The sequence below is a fragment of the Coccinella septempunctata genome, chromosome 9 (genome assembly GCF_907165205.1).
Source record: "Coccinella septempunctata chromosome 9, icCocSept1.1, whole genome shotgun sequence".
In the NCBI taxonomy this organism is placed as follows: domain Eukaryota; kingdom Metazoa; phylum Arthropoda; class Insecta; order Coleoptera; family Coccinellidae; genus Coccinella; species Coccinella septempunctata.
The window spans coordinates 19,823,418-19,843,433 of record NC_058197.1 but is presented as its reverse complement, the minus strand read 5'-3'; the positions used below and the strand labels follow the sequence as shown (position 1 = coordinate 19,843,433).

Genomic DNA, 20,016 nt, shown 5'->3' with positions numbered 1-20,016 from the left:
GTTCACGCTCGTTAACCATCCGCCATTACTTTTGGATTTTTGTCAATTTATCCTGCTCGCACAGTTATGCGCTAATCCCGACCGGCATATGGCAGACGAGAACTGTGCATCAGTGATTCTCCTCCCTCCCCAGGCCCCCTTATTGATAACCGAGAAGATGATGCTACTCGCCAGGCTCATTGTACGCCGGTCCCTTCCGCTATTTTTCTAGCCATTTATGCAACGTCATACGCGTTGAGTGACCATACAGCGCGGAGGAAGAAGAAGAAGAATAGTGACGTACCGTTAGAGATGAGTTTCCGGCATGTGGATACAGATCCGACCACCGTGGCCGGCAGAAGAGTAATAAGGTCCAGGTGGTGAATCTTCAGGTCCGCTTTGTGGATAGTTTCTAATCTACCACTTACCTCTGCCACAACAACCACGCTATTCACTTGTCAATCGCAGAGATTTGACATTTTATGACTGCTATCTAGGGAAAAACATGAAACGTATCGAGGAACTTGAGGATATAGATAAACCGAGAGGTGAAGTTTCTTGTCATATAAGACTCATTGTGTTGTCCAAGGGTTAGGTTAGGTTGAGCTTTCTTGATTCAGAACCTAACCTATGACCTGAACGATCTGTCACAGTGACTGTCACGAAGCACCGCCCACTGGTCAATGACAGACGACAGGTGTCTTCCCCATCTATGACATCTCCGCGTCTTCTGATCGCTAGGAATACAATACGAATCTTGAAATCTCGACAGCTCTATATGGAGAGGGTGATCGATCAGTGCAGTTTCGAAATTTCGACGTATGTCGTAATTATTGCGAACGTCTAAGTCGATATATAATTACGACGTTCTTGTGAAACCCTCGCGTATCGTACGAAAGTCGTTGAACACGTTCAAGTCGCTTCTCCGTCCATCACCTGTTGCTCAATGGGAAGAGATTTATTCGCCGTTTAACAGTAGTTGACATTCATAGACTTCTGAATTCAGGGGAAGGTAGGGCCTGCATATTTCCCCGATTCGATCCCCGCGTGTTGAAGTTCCTCGATGGAATCAAAGTTCTCGCTTTTTTCCTGAGGAAATGGAACCGATTGCGATTTTGTTCGGTTAATTGCCAACTGTTCGACCGTTTTTGAGTAATGATCGTATCGGAGACCCCGTGGATCGATGATCATGTATCAATTACGTCGAACAAATGGTGGCTAATGATCATCATCTCTTAATTATAATGGTCGAAAACTGCGCGAGGAGTAATTTACCTCATGTTCTGTCATGGTTCACGCAAACTGAAATCCCGAGGGAGTTTCCAGAGGTAAAACGGAGCGCAGGCCCGTATCAGAAGATTTTCAACCGGAAACGGGAATTTAGAGAGAGGAGAGATTCGGTTAAAACTTTATAAAATAAACCTTCAGTTGTGAAAGGATCCTTAAGTGTTTAGGAATCATTGAAACTTTCGTTTAAGAGAGATCGACTTTTCCTGTTAATACCTGGAATTTCTGCGAGTACAATCCTGCGTCGCGCAAGATCAAATTGCAGCGTTACGTCCTAATGGAAGAGCATCGCCATCGACGCAAGACCCCGTACGACCCACCCATCAATTTGGCATCATTAATTTGATTGATAAGTGGAAAAAATTTACAATTCAGATTGATATAACAATAATTAAAAAATGCGCAATCAACCTGTCACGCTCACAACTTCATCAGCGGCAACGGCTATCGCATAGCCCATAATTCATTTCGTATTTATTGTGCTTATTCCCGCGTGCAACCTTGGCACTGCGATAGTTTTTGTTCCACCGTCCAGATACACACACACACACACATACAAACGAGCGTTTTTTTTTTCTTCTAATTGTTCTCCGGCTATCTAGCTGAAACTAGATTTCTATCGCTCCATTACTGTTTGAAGTTTGATAGCGTTTCAAACAAACGATTGAGACAGACTGCTTGGTCTGTGTTACCATGCCACCTTCTCCAATCATACCATACTACGGAAGGATTGCTGTTAGTGTCTCTATTGAGTCGATGCAACATATCGATGTCCATCCTAGACCATATATACACGATATAGTCTGTCGATATCAATCTGTCTGTGTTCTGTCTAAACTTACAGGCGGTGTTACCAAGGATCCTGTATATTTCTTCCCAGAACGTAAGTGGCACCTTCCAGAATGTGGCCAGTTCTCAATACATGAACAGCAACCCTCTCATCTTGAGCTACATGTTACGCTTTCTCAAAGAGCCAAAAAGATATACCAACACTGAAGTCACCCTACTTGACGTAGGGACAAGATGTGTAGTAGTTGTGCCAAGGTCCCAATAATGACTATTTATGGAGCTATCATCCACGATTTTCCACTTGTGTAGTCACCCGAATCGGAAGAAATACGTCGACTACTATCGTGGATGTAATTACGTAACCAATCCGGCAGCTATTCTTCTTCTTCTTGCTCTCTCGATCGAAGAACTTCCGTGGTATCGCAGGACGAGAGAGGTATAATCTGGCGGTTACTTATCGAAAACGATTTACGATTTAATGGCGTCGATTAGTCGAAAACTGTAATTTGGGTTCGGTCGGCGGGTTTGTAACGCAAATTGGTAAATTGATTTCGTATTTGGTGGCATGAAAAACTAATCGTAACAGGCTGAGATTGGGGGATGTTTTTGCTAATTCCCCAGTCGACCATTTTGACTACCGCAACTGTTGAACTGGAACTGCAGTTGTATCCAAACACTGGCTACTGGTATAAGAAGACAATAACGTCATCGTATGAAGGATAACGTCCAGATACAGCCGCGAGTTCGAACACCAACATCGGTATCTGGTCTTCGATTAGAACGCCATATCTCGATAGCCGATCTTGTCCCGTGGCAAAAATAAATATGCCGTCTCTAGAACCGGGTAGCTTGAGCTCGACGGCCAACAAACGGATGCAGGTTATTAGCACCGCATCGATGGTTATCACGACATAATATTGACGCGGACAGTACACACACACGATGTTCGAACGAGTGGACGAGTAACGCGATATGACATATCTGCGATCTGAACAAGACGCCGTCTCGTGTGCGGTTATGTCCTCTTGGCACGAGACGAAGAACGTCTCTGCCAACGTTCTCCCTTACAGATCGCCGGTGCGTATTCGGAAAACAGGAATGCTTTGCATTGTATTTTATTCGTCCGATTATTGTGTTACTTTCTTTAACTTCTTCTCTCTAGTTTTAACAATTTTCAATGGTGATCTGCCATGTTGTTCTTTGAACCTAAATATTTTGGTGCAATCGCAACTTGTTCGTACAGTTTCGAACATGTATTTTACCCCATTTCCAAGTGGTTCATTTAACTGCCGAAGAATAAGTTATGCCTCTTCATTGGCTTCCTCACTGGACATTGTAGCCTTAAAATCTATACATCAGCAAGTGTAGATTCTGTGGTGACCAGGAGGTCTCGTCATTGCAAGCTTGCGCAAGAAATGTCTTGGACAAGACAATAATAGGAGAAATAAGGACTCAGCCTCCTTCAAGTCCTCCCAGATACTGGAGTTTATTGGAACTCTGTAGCTGGAGGGCGAGCTGTAGATGACATATTTGTGAGAACAGCTCTGATGGGGAATCACGACAGACCTTGAGGTGACAGTGGAATAAAACCCTCCCATCAAACTTTGAACTATGTCTTCTTAAGATGATAAAGCCCTTTTCGTGGGTTCTAATTGAGAGAATCCTCTTCACAATGAAACTTCCCTCGCTTTTCAAAAACCTTGAATTAGCATTCTTTGTAAGATGGAACCCAATTCGAAAACTGCGCTCTAGATCTGCCAAACTTCACGTACTCCTCCGAGGATGAGATCAAACAACAGACAAAAGGCGGCGTGGGTCAAAGCCACCGCCCATGAAGCGCTGGCGGAAGACAAAAGAGGCGACAATAAACGATCATGAATAATTCAAGATCTCCATCGCCCGCATATTTTCATCTAACATCGACGCCGAACAATCAGTTCGATTCGAGAAGAGCGGGCCATGCGGATCGACTCGTCGTTCCATTGTTTGGAGAAGGGCAGCCTACGGGTAGGAACGATGAACGCCCTTTCACGTCGAAGAGAATACCCGTATTTTTACGATTCCCCGGGAAAAACCACGTGCACTCCCTCGCGATGAAACTGAAGGATTTTTTCGCGAGAGACTCGAGGTGGGGCCCTGCCTTTACGCCGCGTTTATATATAGAAATCGCTGCCGGCGGTTTGATGGGTATTCGCTCATTGATGGGTGGATCTTCGGGTCGTCGACGTTTTTTCGACGATTATCCGATTATTTCCGCATTTTTCGTAGAGAAAACGAGGGTTGGGCCGGATTCGAAAGGTCACGAGGAAACAGATAGTGGATTCGACGAATTCCTGGTCGATAAGTCCTTCTTCGAACACTTATTCTGGGATATGTCCGATCTTTCAACTTCCGGCAATACATCTATGTTAGATTTAATAAAACACGTGGTTGATACTTTTTATTCACAAAGTAAGATGGCGGTCGGTTATCTAGCACGTGGAGGTGCTCTAACAAAGGGTTAGGTACACAGCGTACCGCCCGACAAGGTAGTTCAAGTAATTGTGTGCTCGGCCTGTGCAAAGAGAGAGCAGGTAACATTGGAGCACAGAGTTCACAGAGCATAGGTTTTATACCCTTATTCTTCCTTCGACATTCGTCGTCGGACATTATCATTATATTTTAAGGGGGGTCAAATTAACATTTGCTAACATCTATATAATGTAGATTACCACAATTCCCTTATCTGATATATCCGATGATTTTTTTCAGGCAGAAGGACCGCCCGTTCAGATGGAACCCGTAGATCTCAGTGTAAAAACGCCAGTAGTACTCCAAGTACCTAAATTTCCTCCGCAGAGGTTGAGGAATCCTCCGCCTTCCACCAAAATACATCAACCACCAGGTGAGTCCGATATCTGACGGATCATTAGGCTAATGGAAAAGATGCACTCGTCCGTTCGGTCGATAGAGGGCAATTAGAGGAATATCTCGACGATACGTCCAGTCCGCTGGCGTGCTAGTAGCTCTAATCATGTTCGAGAACGACCGAACAAATAAATAAGGGATATAAATGTGACTCCGCGAGCTCTTACTGGTTTGACACCTGCGTCGATTGAGAGCTCGTGCCACGTATGTTTTTTTTCTTTAATTCCAGTATGTCGTAATATGAATTCTTCCACGACTTTTTCTTTAACTTATACTACAACAGAGTTAACATCACGATAACTTATTATCTACCCATTTCCATCCCGAAGTATACCTCAGACATGACCATCTGCGCTCAAACGTAAACACTGTCACTTCGGAACGTAATCTCAAACAGATCTTCGAGCAATAATGTTGAAACCTTAACCGATATCAACCGGCTATCTCGCAGATAGATCCCTACCGATAAACTAATTAAAGTTACTTTAAATAGCAATATCCAAGTTGGCCCATTCTTCCGTTTATAGACGGAGAACGTGTCGGAATCCTCTGAGAGCAGCCTTCTCTGTAGCTGGCCAAGCTTTGCATCTCGTGGAGAACATTTCGCTGTAGTTTCACAGAAACCCAAGATTAAATATGATTAGGACAAGTAAAATTTAAATCGATTTGTACAAACAAAAAGCGTAACCAAAACAACATCGAGAATATTTCGCTGACCAATGAGCCAGCGGTTACTCGTATGGTCTACGAAAGTTATATATCGTTTTCGGTCGACGTTCCATAAATTGTCACTCATTACAATTTCAAATCTCCGCTACGATCACGTCTCCGGTTTGGGCGACCCCGGGTCGTCCCGTTTGCCCTTTGACGTTGCAACTACGACGCCTAAAGCGGCGGCCGCCCGCGGCGATCCCTCTCGCACGACAAACCGGAAGAGAACCGAGATTCCCTCACTCGATATTTCGTTATCTCGCGATGGACACGATGGAAATCTCCCCGGTGGTTACGTGCACGTCGCTGTAGCGCATCGTTCCCGTCTCATTTGCAATTGAGATGGCGGCTCATTCGGTTTATTATATCCAGGCATAATGCACACATCCGTCTTGTCGTCCCTTGGTCCACGTCAGCGGAGCGTTTACAGTTAGCATCTAGTTATCTCCGCTGGAATCTCCTCGAGAGGTGGGGGACGTCGTATGGTGAGCTATGTGAAAGGCCTCGAAGTGTGTCTAACACTTCGCTCTTTCAATCGCGAAGATGCTCATAATTAAGGATCGCGAAGCTGTAAATCGTACAGTTTACGATTGACTGACGGACGCTTCGTCAGGAATAAACATCGATCTCGTCGAGAAATTTCAATTTGTTGGTTGACTTTTCTTAGTGGGGTCAGCTGGACAAAGGGCAGTACTAAGAATAGCCACTATTTACCCTGTCTTAAAGCTGTTCTAACCCTACTACGATTTCTAGCATGGGGTTCCACAGGGATCGGAACTTGGTCCGTCCCTCTTCCTACGCCCAATACCAGACGATTTATTGTCCGATTCGAGCTCTTAATGGTCCTTCCCATGGCGACCAGACATCGTTCCTCTGGGACAAGACCCATCCGTCACGTGCAGCATCCCGCGAGCATCTATCGTCTCGATTTATCAAGCCGGACGTGCCTTGGCGCAAAGTTGTCACTCTCGCCGCGGTGCGCCAAATTAATATATCGCCTTGGTACGGCGTCGTAAATAATTTCCAACGAGTATTTATTAGCCTCGTAATTTAATCGCCATTTGCACCGGCGTCCCGCTCGCATATATCAATTTTCCGAGCTTTATTGCGAGCGTTGGGTTTTTTCAAAGCCTTCGCGTTGCATTTCGAGATACGTACGCCCTTCCTGGTGCGTTCGATCGGGTATCGATGGAAGCGGGTCAACGTGGCCGCCGATATTTCCATATTTAAGTACCGTTCGTTATTGCCCGAAACGGGGATTACCGGTATCGGACGCATAAAATCGGCGTTCGGCCGATCCCAAGGGTAAGTCACGTCATTTTTAATTAGCGCGAAGCGCCTTATCCGTACGCAGATATTCAATTATCGCGCGGTAGGAACGCGAAAAAAGGAAAAGAACCGAACGCCTCGGTCCCGAACAAAAGAACCACGACGACGTCGCGGTAATTGTTCGTTATGGAGGCAGCTAATAAACGGACATTAGAACCATTACGGTCGATGAAATGTCCGAGCGGTATGCGCGCGCGCCTCGGACAAAGACAGGCCGATACGCGGCGGCGATCTTATTACGTCGGGTATTACTATCTAATTGTATCGGCGTTTACACAATTACCGTTGCCTTCAATGCCAATCTCCCGCGCGGGACATAAACTAAAATCAAGGTGCGCGTCGTGCGTTTCGTTTCCATAGAAATCGCGATCGGTCGCCGCGGTTACGGTCACTCCAATTATGCGTGTAGCCTCGGAAACGCCGCCGCGATGAATCCAAAGCCCGAGGAACGCGAAAAATGACGGGCGACCTTCGAATACGGACCGTATCGTTAAAGCTTCCACGGATCCTACACTCTTTTCGACAGTGTGCAGCCTTTTTAGCTACTCATACACGCCCGACGCTTCTGAATCCATCGTAGCTCCATAGTCTCTACAACTATGGAAGGCAACGGAGAACGTCTACATTGTTAACAGTCGCATTCTCAGATTCCTTCCTTAATGGCCGTTTTAGTCCCATATTACTCGCTTAACGAAGCGCAAAGTCTATTAGTTTGAACGCAACCCGACCTATATGGAATACAGCCGCATCGCTGTCGATTTATCGTCTGTAACAATCGATTACTTAGCCTAAAAAGCCCATCGTAGGTACGAAAATACACGAAAGTCTTCGGCGAAAACCAGTACCTACAGTTCGATTACAATATTCCCTCAACTAAACAAATTTCCACATCCGATATCGTACCGCACTCAACGCAGAACCCGTTAGGATCAAGTTATAAAGTACCGATTCACGCGGAAACCATCGCAGAGGATGGTACTCGTTCGAAAATGACGATTTAATCTCTATTTCTTTCCTCGACCGCGTCGGTGAGGAGATGGCTTTCTGATTAGTTCCAATCATCTCGCGGATAATGCGAGTTTTTCATCCGGCTCGAAGGACCAAGCTTCTGATCGGGTTTTTATGGATGATTCGAGTTCGATTATACCTAATACTGATTTCTATAGTCGTCCATTCCTTCTAGAAACGTCTGCGTAGTCGAGAATGGCACAAACGCGATGAGAACTCCCAATTCCTTTCGGGTACGAAGGTAATAAACAAAACCCACAACAATCATCTCTCGGATTCACATAACTCAGGGACGCAGAACAGAAGTAGCGTCCTCGCAGAACCGAGACGACACCTCGCAATTGGTCTCGTGCCGTTGAAAGAAGCTTAAATATGCAGATTCGTGAGCCCGATTACGACGTACCGCTTGAAGAACGAGCCGAGTCGACGTAGCGACAATAACATCGGATGCTACGACCCGTACGTGACGCATGGGCACGGTGTTCGCCAGATGTAAAACGCTCTTCCGTCATCTTTTTTTTTTTGGTCGTCTCGCGATTCAGAGACGCTTGTGCAACCCGTACACGATCCCGGCATCGGCCATCAATTCGACCGGTCGAAGATGGCATACGTCGTGTTAAATTAAGGTGGCGTTTCGCATCCGTAGATGAGGAAGCTGCGGCGTGGAATACGAAAACGTCGCTAGGTTCACGACCGTGTGTCGTCGAAATCGGTTGTGGAGTTTTCCGCCCGCGTGATGAAAGAACAGAAAGATCGACTCCAGTAACGGAGACCAGAGGAAGCGTCATTACCGGCTATTTTTCAAACGGAGCGACACAAAACAGTCCACCGACGACCTCTAATGACGGCAGAACGTCTGAACGGAAGTCCATTCAGGAGATGATTGAACATAATTCGAGCAAATCCCGACAAAAAGCCATTACGGAGGCGGCGTTTCGTGTCGTTGAATAATCAGGGTCTCTGCTCTCGTTGGAGCGCACCGCTTAGAGTCGTTTTTACCTCTGAAGACGTAGAATTGAGGAACGTCCGCGAGTAGGTGAAAACGGGTTAAGAATCTGGCGTGTACCTGTCATAATCCAGGAGGATCTAGTTGGAAATTCTGCTAATTATAACTATTTCCTTTGATTCCAGACTTAGCAGCCCTTGTATATAATTCTTTCGTTACTTGATGAGTTTTCTTCGACTGGTTTACCAGACTGTTTCTTCTATTCTCTTCAGTTGTGGATTGGATGAAAAGTACCCAGTGATGAACAATCCATCAACAGTTTCTGAGATATTTCTTACAAGTTTCATTAATCTCTTATACACTCAAAATGAGTACAAAATGTTTGAATTCATGTCTCACAACTTGGACTTTCTTCTCAATCTCGTTTCCAAAGGTTGGAGTTGTACATGACACTTCTTTCTGTTTCGAAAAGCAAGAACTACAGTAAATGTTCCGTCGGTACTAGGTCGTCCAGTTCCCGATCTGAATCAGATCTAGATTATCTTTTAGAGAGCGCGAATTTATTCCCGTCTATCAGTCTATACAAGGCGACAACAAAAATCCTTTTGAAAAAATAATTTGAACGTTTATGTATATGGAAAACGCGACCGTTCTAACTAGACCTTGATACAGTTCGTTCCCTAACGCTGTAACTATTGGCAAACACAGACTCACACACACACACACAGAAATATCTACGTACATTCTAACGATAGGTAAGAGGTAAATGGTTTATTGCCACACGCAGTAATTTTCATTGTTCCATTTTTCTACTTCTTAATTACGAAATTTCAACGAATATAATCCGAACGTGAATTAGGGATTGTATCGGAAATTTAGGTATTCTTCATGGGTCAGTGTAGGGTCCAATGTTAAACCTCATCTAATGGTCCGTTTTCCGGGGGAGATCTCTGTAATCTCTCTATCTGCATATTCACAGGTCGACCAACGGGAGGTCGCGCAGTCGATACGTAAACAACTCTCCATTCTTCCAACCTCGACTATCGCGATTTGTCGTCCCGACGAAGCGTCGATAAACCGCGAAATTTACAGCTCCTTTTATGCCTTCGCAGCGGGATAACCTTTTCCGCGAAGAAGAAGATTCCTCTCTCACGTGGCCGAGAGAAGGTTATGGTGCTACAGTCTAGTAGATTTTGTGGGGCACGGAGTCGTGCCGAGGTCACGATTTGAACTATCGCACGCCCCTGGGAGCAGCATCTTCGGCGACGAAAGAGCCCCACCCGAGCCATGGGAGTCCGCGTCCCAGGGACGGCTCTAACGATCGAGAATCGGTACATCTATGTACCTCCAGTTACCTGACAGTTCCTCGTCCGAAAGTTCTTTTGCATTGCCTGTCACCAGGAGTTTCATCCTCCTCCTCTTCACATAATATGAACTCGTTAGTTTCTGCTAAACCCAATATCGAAAGATTCCTCCAGAGTAATTATCTTTCGGTTATTTCCTTCTCCTGAAACTCTTTCTTGTAGGTACATTCTTCAACACCCCAGAAAGGTTTCAGGCATCTTCATTTCCTTGTGATAGTTTATATATTAACAGCATTTTTGGAATACATTGCAAGCTGACCGATATAGAACATTTTCGCCATATCTTCACCTAGCTTTCAAGCTTGTTGAGAGACTCCACGCCCTCTGAAAGTTTCTCACCAACCTCCAACGGAACCTACGTTCGTTTTCTGAAGAAAAGGCACCCGCAACCCTACACAAAATCGTCGAAATTCCTTGGCAATCATCTGACAGAAGTAAGGCGTTCCAATCTCGTCCAAGCTACTGACTGCTATCTAGTCGACAATCGAGCCAAGGCCGCCAGATTGACGTCGACCGGACATTGATTGATTTTTGATTAATGACACGTACGCGTCGGGCAAATCGATAGAATGAAATCGGTAATAACCCGCACAATGCGATAAAACGTATTCGGCCGAGATCCAACGAAAGGAGATCGTAAAAAACACAATGATATGTTAATTGAATGGATTAGGGCGCGACGTACGAGGGTCGGTCGTGGGATCGCCCAAATTCTGACGGTCTGCGGGGGGTATAGCGTGGTATACCGCAGGGGTCTATTCCTGGTCCGACTTTCTTCTCTGAACAGCCAAAAAACAACGAATTCTGGACAGTTACGGCAAAGTGGAAGCTCGGAACGCGCATCTACGCCTCGGTTAAAAGTGCAGTCGACCCGGCATCTCCCACATAGCCGAGCCAACGTACCGGTGCAGGAGGGCACGGAACAAATTAATATATTAAAAGGTATCCACGCGAATCTCACGGTTCTCGCCACTCTCCTGTATATAAATCAATTACCGCCGTAAAAGCTGGCACGCACGAACCACGTAGACCGCCCGAGATGGGCCATCTCGTTCTTGGTCGCATAAGGAAATAACAGTTCGTACGAGTGGAGAGAAGGTCGGTTAGAACGGCGAGAGAAACATGTGGGGAACGGGTATGATATCGGTGTTTGCGAGGAAGGGATTCCTCATGGTTCATCACGCGGTGCGATACAATTCTGAAAAACTCTGATGAGTACGAACACCGTACCGTCTTTCATTTGGTGCCACCGAAGATCGGTAATGTCCAGGTCATCACCACAAAGCGGCCTTACAATATCGACCAGTACGTCAACCAGTCGACGACAATAGAATTCAGCCACATAAATACTGCGTCCTCTTACATCACTGGTCTCTAGTGTATTTTCCTCGAATTCCTAGGATGGTCTACGTCGCCTTCTATCTCCCGAAAAGGAGTCAAGACCTGTCGGTAGACCACTTTATATCAGATCGGGAAATCCTCAAACGATCCTGCCACCGAGTCCCCAATGACCGATAGGAATAACAGAGAATTCTCTGGGGCGCAGTTGGCAGTTGGCTGTCAGACGATGGCAGTAGAAAAACGGATAAATACAAATTTTTTTCGCGAGTAGACGGCGACAGTAATGAACCATTGGAGATTCTTGTCGTATTAGGGAGGTTGTAAATTCCGCGTATACGGATATGGAGGTAAACCTGGGACATAGAGCTCTGAGACAGTAATGTTTCTCGCCTGCTAGGACCTGGTTCAAGCTAGCATTCTGAATTGAGCAATTTCGTCTCGAGGAAGTGCTCATTTCGAACAAAGCTGACTACAACGTAGCGTAGCGAAGAGACAGCTGTGTTCTCCTCGTGGCTCAGTACGTAAACATAACGACCGTCCCTCGTACTTCAAACGAGGTGTACCTACGCCTCATTCGAAAGGCAAAAATTCGATCGAATTACGTTACAATCGACAATAGGTCGAAGTTGCACGCACGTAACCTTGCCGGCGGCCCCTCGAATGTGTATTGTATGCGTAGACATTAGAGCTCGTTGAAAAACGGGCGGGTTGTCGACTATTGATAATGGACATTTCTTGATAATACTTTTTACCTTCGTAGCAGCACAAAGAAAGGCGATACAAATTCATGTCGACGTGAACTGGGCAGTTAATTGGCGATTTCCTGGTGACTCTGAATCCAGTCGGTCCAGAAGACGTTGTGGCGCATAAAAGTTGATGAACGGACGCAAAAACACCCTAGTCGAGTAACTGGAGAAGATCTCATTCCGCGGTACTCAAATCGCACTATCGTATCGTCGACGACGATAGGATAATATAGCATGACCGACATTATAATGGCCGACAAAAATACCGAATCTAATCTGAACTTTCGAGAGGCGATTAAACTACGCTGCAAAACAAACACAGCGGGTTACGTGTGCGTAGTAAGGGAGTTGCCTCCGTATTTGTTACGGTTTTCGTGGCTGCCCACTCAGATACCAAGTTATCCGACCCTCCTTCAACGATCTCAATCAGTTGATCGACATTAATGACTTTAGGAGCTTGTCTGGATGAATCGAAAAAACATCAGTCATGAACTAATTGAGTTGGAAATGCACAGCTTCACTTAGATTCAGAAAACAACAAGTTATTGTGAGAAAACAAGGTTACATTGATTATGGACATTCATGAGTGCTCCCAGTCGGTGGAAAACTCCAAATCTACACGAAGCAACCTCCAGGCTGAATATAGAATGCCTTCCCATCCCCAAGTCTCTACCGCGACGCTCATATCCACATTACAGGGTTCTACAGAATCCCGCTTGACTTCTCCCTAACGGACGACAGCTGGCGTACTAGCCCCATGGGGGTATATAGTCACTGTATATAGGTAAGAGGCTGTAACTGGTGAGTCAATCTCACAGCCTGGTCCAGGATGACCACAAGAGCACGTCAATCGCCTGATAGCCCAGGGCAGGTACGGTGTGATCCCAACATCGGGCCATATTACCTCGGAATGGACGAAAAGGAGTAAACGCCACCTCGCGATGGCCATCTCCCGGACAGGGAAGCAACGAGAACGAGGCAATCTATTCCGTTCCCCTATTATTTATAGATTAGCGAGAGGTTAGACACAATGCGACCGCGGTCCATTATTCAACGTGTCTTCCTACCATTACGCCTGGCTCGGAGCGGCGTAACTCCGGTAGTCGCTCCACGACTAGGCCCGTTTCCCACGGTATTGAACTCTCCCCGGCTCGCGGATGGAGAGAACTATCGCACATTTCGCAAATGGCCGCTGAACGTCCGAGCGATTTGGGAGAAGGTGGGACCTTGGGATCTCCGACAGGGCATTTTGTTTGTTTCAACACAGAGTTAAATTTCTGACAATCAGAGTGAGAAATGAACAGAACTATATCATTTTTCTGGTGGTGAAATATTCTTCATGGAATACTAAGACAGATTTGCCGAAAACCGTATCAATAGCTCTTGTCGTTATTAGCAACATTTGGTCAATGTTGAAGCTTTCGTTACGAAAAAATTATCTATGGAAGCCTGAATGGCTAACCTGCCATTTATGCAGGTTTTAAAATGGTATAATGATTCGTCATAGCTTGTGTGGGATGTTTCAGAAAGATCGATCCATTCTGGACACCCTGTACACGAAATTCAATGAAGTAAGGTCGTTAAACCGAAACCTAATCAATAGCTTCACTTCTTCATCGACGTTTACTCGTTTACCTTCTCACATAATTTCGTCATTTCATAGCGGTCTCTTTTCTAGCGTATCCAATTTCGCTACGAAAACAATTATATCGAATGCCGTTTCCCCGGTAACCATCTTTTAAATATCCGCAGCTACGGTTGTCATGGCGAAGGTTTCCTTCGTTACGTTAACGGTAATCGCGGCTATATTTTCGTAGTTACAACCTCGTAATAAGTCTCGTAATATTCCTAAATAACCCGAATCGAGACGCTGCTACGCGATACAACCCGTGTTTTCGCGGCTGAAAACGGCGACTCGTGCACAGTACGAACATGACCGCCGACTTGATCATGCATTTTCGTGAACATGAGAGGCGATAAGCGGCAGCGGAAATTATCCATGATAACGTTCATTTCGCGCCAGAGGACGCGTTCCTTTATCGTGAGCGCGGTCGGCGTCTCCTATGCGTATCTTTTAATTATTATTCATTCCCGGCGTTTCTATGAGATACGGCCGTATTGCTGTAATGATCGTGGCGGGCGGAAAAATCGACGATCCCTCGCTGTCGGCACGGACGCTAACAGATATGACGCGGGATCGGTACATTTCAAAAAGTCGCCTATAATCATCGCGATTAGCGCTTTCTTCATCAATTCGACGATCGAAGATGTGCAGAAACACAAGGTTATCTGATAATTCGTTGTGCCGATACTGCGGTTGACAAGTTACCATTGATACCGAATGGTTACCACGGAGGCCGTTGCTATGAAACATATAGGAACCATGGCGACAGGGACCATGGTAACCGTTACCAGGATTAATAGCTTTAAATTCGAAAATGATAGTTTGTGGCCGTTTTGGGTTTCGCGTTTGGCGATCCGCGACACGACAGAGCGTTACGGTTTAGAAAAACGAACGAAATACGCCGCTGCGGATATAAATCAAGCTAAGAGGTGATTGTTAGAGACAATAGATATAATTTGTCTCGCAACTATCGTTGCGAATTAACGAGTCGTAGCAGTATGCACTCCTTTGTCGGCTCCCGGTTGTAGAGCTCACGGCGTTCAATGAATTACGCCCGTGCAGACACGGCCTGAATCATTCCTCGAATTCCGTTCGTACGAACATCTGATATCGGCCGCTCGCTCCCGATCGTCGAATATTTGCGCGCGTGTTTTTGAGCCGCGCTTGATTTCCGGATGTTCGCTTCGTATGGGCCGAGCTGTAACTGTGCCGCCCTATATAATATCAGCCTCCGAAGGGAGACTAATCGTTCATGAATCGCTCGACTTCTCTGGCCATGTTTACACGACCGCTTAACCTGATTTAACCCTCGGTTTGTCGCCTGGCCTCAGGTTCCATCGAACCCGAGCGGGACCTTTCTAAAACAGTCGTTCCAATCACGTAGGCGGGTGTACGACAACATTGTAAGCGACAATATCCGCGCTATCGACAATAAATAATCGGCGGTTTGATTGCGGTCGCTTATTAAACCTGCCCATCGACATTAAAAATACATTAGAATTGCCACATAGGAATATTCAATAGTCGCTTTTTTCCAAAGGCAATAACTCTACACCTCGACATGCATTTTATGGCCAATAAAATCCAGTCCTGACGATAAACAATCCCCGTTGACATTTACATCGAAAACCGCCCAGTTCCGCCTTCTGGCCGCTAGCGCGCGACGTCGGTAAACGCGCGCGCGGCAGCGGATTAGAAAATCAAGATTCACACCCCCGCTAACTCGACAGGTGGGAACGGGCTCGTAAACTTTCCAATTCCCGCCAAAATATTCGAATGATACCGAGTACCATTGAGATAAGGACACTGTCCGCTAGTTGGGACGCCCATATTATACAGTCGGAGGGGTTCTTTCGAGGCCCATACAAACGAGTGCGCCACCTATCGTCAGGTAGACGGACACCACGCTTGCCGTTTGTAGAATTCTGTATTGTCTCCCAGTAAGGGTGGGTAAAGGAAGTGGATCACTTCCTGGATGACAGTGCAGAAATACGAGGAAAAATGAAGATCAAATTGGCCGGCAAACAGAATGACCCAAGTCTTAGAATGAACATTACCAACGGACGATCGATAAAACCACTGGCGCCACAGCACAAACGATGATGCATTACGATCCATCTAATCTCCATTTAAATGACCAGAGCGATCGCGTTTAACACTCGGCCAATTAGATTGTCGAGAGATCTGCTCTCCTCTAAACGGATTCACTGTTTTTTCATTTAGCGCCAAGAACCAATTCTCAAAGGTTATCGGTGCAAAATAGTCCTTTCTACCGGCTAATTGATTTATTCGTTCACCAGTGATTTATAGCAGTAATCAAGGTATCGGGCTCGGTTTCTCCCAAAGCATTAGGTGATATATCAAAGGCTGATGGATTTTTTCCCGACTTAGGGAGATGATACGGCTCGGATTAGTTGTAGATGATTGCTCATGACCAATCTTCAAGTCGCATTCCATTCATCGTTCCTTAGCCCAATTTCCACCTCAACAGAACAAGTACCACAATCGGTAGCATCGTGGACTTATAAATCATTACGGACGTATCAGTTGAACAAATCTACAGATCCGTGTGATCCTCAACACTTCTTCATCGCCTTGTTGAGAAACCACTCGAGATGTTTTCACACCGATCAAGAGCGATCTTATCGGGCCTTTAAAAATTTATTGCCTCCAATTAAAATCGAATTATCGATCAGGGGAGCTCTCAAAGATTCCTAATATAACATTTCAGTGGTGTTGTCTCCCTCTCGTGCATCAAACTGATATTTCCAAGAAATAACGAAGAGTTGCCCTTGTGGGAAGTATCTCCATTAGAGATATTGCTCGGACTATACCGCGTCGAATTGTGGCACTGAAACTTCGACGGAACGTATCGCTTTTAAACGCCAGAACTGACCTCAATGGTCATTTAATTAGTCGTAAAGAACCCGCCCGAATTCGAAGAGAATGTATCATTGGGTACGAAGATGACTCGGGCGAAGGCAGGGGTAATTGGCGCTTTCAAAACAACGTGAATAAGTTTTCAAATAACCCGGAGAGCTAATCACGTAAATGAGTTGGTACGACTGACCCCTGACCCCACCTGGCATTCTTTCGTTCCGCGTTAGGAGGCATCATGACTCATGAATCGTCGAAGATACTCGCAGACGTTCTTAGAGGATGCGTATTGAAAACAGGCCACTACTTCCAATTGGATTTCTAGAATTCGTAAATGTTTCTACGAGAAACAAGTATTCTAATTCGATTCGCACTGTTATATGGTTCGATCTTAATGATCAGTTTTGGTGACTTTTATGGTCAAGTTTCACGATGGTCAGTGTTTTCTTCGATGAGTGGGTCTTCATTATCTAGGGAGTCTTGAACTATTTCTGGAATTGTAGATTTTGAAGCTAGCTTTCAGCGAGCATCAAACATACGAGTAGTTTTGAGTTTTTGACTGAGTCTTGGGTCTTCGAGAGCATCAAGGATGGACAGAGACCTGCATACACCGTTCCACAGACAGAATTTCTCGTATGAACGTTGAGAAGAGCTATTCAAATGGATCATTCCAGCTACTATTCTCTTATGAAACTAATGACCTTCCAGATACAGAAGTTTCTGCTGATGTCTATAGCCATAAACTGCTCTGAAGTTGCATCAATTGGACGTATCTCAAACTTCAGTATCTTGAAGTGTTCTCCTCCTTCCTGACTCCTAAACTGAATGGACTGGGCTCGTAAAGAATCCCCTGGACCAAGAATAGGCCCCTGTGAACCCCGCATTCTCCCAGATACAGCTCTCGGCCTATATAAACATGACGTATCGATAGATTCGTGAACCGATCTCCGCACGATGGTGAGGCACATTAACCATGATGCCTTTTCCCACATTACGCGATCACGATCCTCGCTTTTAATGCATGTGAATAATTGGCCGGGAGCGCGGTTAAGAAAGTGCGGAAAAAAAGCGTTCCCATGTTCGACATTTCGAATTTTTTTTGGCCGCGATCGTTCACGAGGAGTCGTGATCTTATTTACGCGTTTACGCGTTCGCCGAGCGTAATTAAAACGGATATGACGGTCGTAGAGGCGTTCCCATATACCTCAAAACGGTCCCATCAACTCCCCTTCCTTGCTGGGACAGATCATGGATAGTTTCGAAAGTGTTCTTCGCGTTGCGACGTTTGAAAATTCGATACAGATCCTTTTCATCGTGAAAGGATCTTTATTCCCATTGGAAGTGCCCATCCGTTTCGCCATGGACGGAACCTATCGTGCGTGAAGAAACAACGTTTCCTAACCGCGTATATACAAACACACGTTCGTACACATTCCGCGATTCCCCAATAAGATAAATTGCGATTGTGCTGAGCGACCGGTCGTAACGCTAATTGTGCCTGTGACTTTCCGTCATATTTCCTGAATGACCCACGGATTACACTCTTCTTTGAACGCCTATACTTGCTTATGATCGAGACAATCCCAATGAACACCAAGTCTCTTTGTAGTGCAGCCGGAAAAAGTAATAAATTAACCCATTCATGTACCGCTCGCGATTAAATCCGTAGAAGAATCATTTGAGGGAAATTCAGGCCAATTACTGGAAATTGCTGACGCCCACGTCAAAAGAGATTAGCGGCGTCTTTCTACCGGGGCACTCACACTCATTAAAACAGGGATCTACGGCGCGCGTTGATCTATCGGACGATAGATGGCGTACCAATCTATAAAGCTCCTAATAGGGCCCTTCCAATTCGAATTATACTGTCACCAATACGCCCAGATGCAACGAATCTATTGAACTGTTGACCAACTAGGTTAATGGATGGGCTTCATGTTTCTTTGGATATCCTAAGCTCCTTCATATCAAGGAACAAATTCTCGGGAGCATGTGGCAAAGTTTTGAACATCAGAGACACTATTCTCCAGTCGTTTTATACTCTCTACTTGTTCTGTCTCGTTCGGCGTTTTTAATAGATCTTCTCCTCATTGATAACTGTTTCTGTTATCGAGATACGTCCCGTATGTAACCTTCGAACGGTCGGGTGTAGAATGGACAGATGCAGATCTTCGTTTCGAAATTCGACGTTCGCAATCGCAAGGCACGACGAGGATCTTCGCGAATTTACTCCAGTTTCCCACGTTTCGCGACAAGGATGCATATCATTCACCGCGTCGTCGATCAAGGTTGACGTTCTCTGAAGTTACGCTTACGAACCGATCGTAGGTTCTAGTAGGGACGTTGCTAAATCTCGAAATCAAGGTGCACGCAACGGCTCATTCTCCGCGTGTTTACCGAGCTATTAGAAGTGAGAGCAGGTTGCGACTTGACCTCACAAAGGGTGCTTTGGCGAAAGATCCATAGGGGAATCTTCGTTCGCGGAAGTTGGGACCAATCGGTGATGAGAGGTCCATGTTGGGATGGCCTTCGATGAGTCACTTGTAGTCCCCGATTCCCTTATGAATTCGTGGAACGAACAGCCATTTTCTTGGCCCCAAATCTCGAGGCATCATCTCACCATTCGTATTTCGAATGGTTTTTTAACTGAATTATGGTTTCACATGGAACAGAATCCAACATAGTAGACGCGGTAACCTGATCCATATCGTCGCCCTCGCTATTAGAAGGCAACTGTATCCTGGTCTTTTCAAGATCCGGGAGGGCGTATCCCACCTACCAAATGTCACAGTACCAGTCACAGCTTCTTCATTTTTTTTTCGTCAACCAAGATAAATGTCAAACGCGACGTCGACCGCACCGGTTAGAACGGAGATGAAAGAGATCACCTTGAGGGATTTCTCCAGGGGGCCAGAATCATCTCTAACGTTCCAGTTTCGAAGGTCTCAGGCACTCTGTATTGGACGTCCGAAGCAGGAAGAAGATCGCAAATTAGACTGCGAAAAACGACGATCGATAAAATACGGCCTTGGCCGTTGCATCTCGTCCACTGTCGGATATCCATTAGGGTACGTCCACGTTCGCGAGTATTGATGTCAGATTTCGTGC

At 45.7% G+C, this 20,016-nt stretch overlaps 2 protein-coding genes across 5 annotated transcripts in view; one reads left to right on the top strand and one right to left on the bottom strand.

Moving 5' to 3' along the window:
• The window catches only part of LOC123320324, a 376,599-nt gene that overhangs the window by 246,544 nt on the left and 110,039 nt on the right, over positions 1–20,016 (bottom strand). The gene's annotated exons all lie outside the window — the stretch shown is intronic.
• The window catches only part of LOC123320291 (Krueppel-like factor 7), a 44,434-nt gene that overhangs the window by 18,630 nt on the left and 5,788 nt on the right, over positions 1–20,016 (top strand). For all 3 annotated transcript variants that reach the window (XM_044907579.1, XM_044907581.1, XM_044907580.1), the window contains exon 4: positions 4,807–4,939. In XM_044907579.1, coding sequence (XP_044763514.1) covers positions 4,807–4,939 — 133 coding nt within the window. The remainder of the gene's footprint in view (positions 1–4,806; positions 4,940–20,016) is intronic.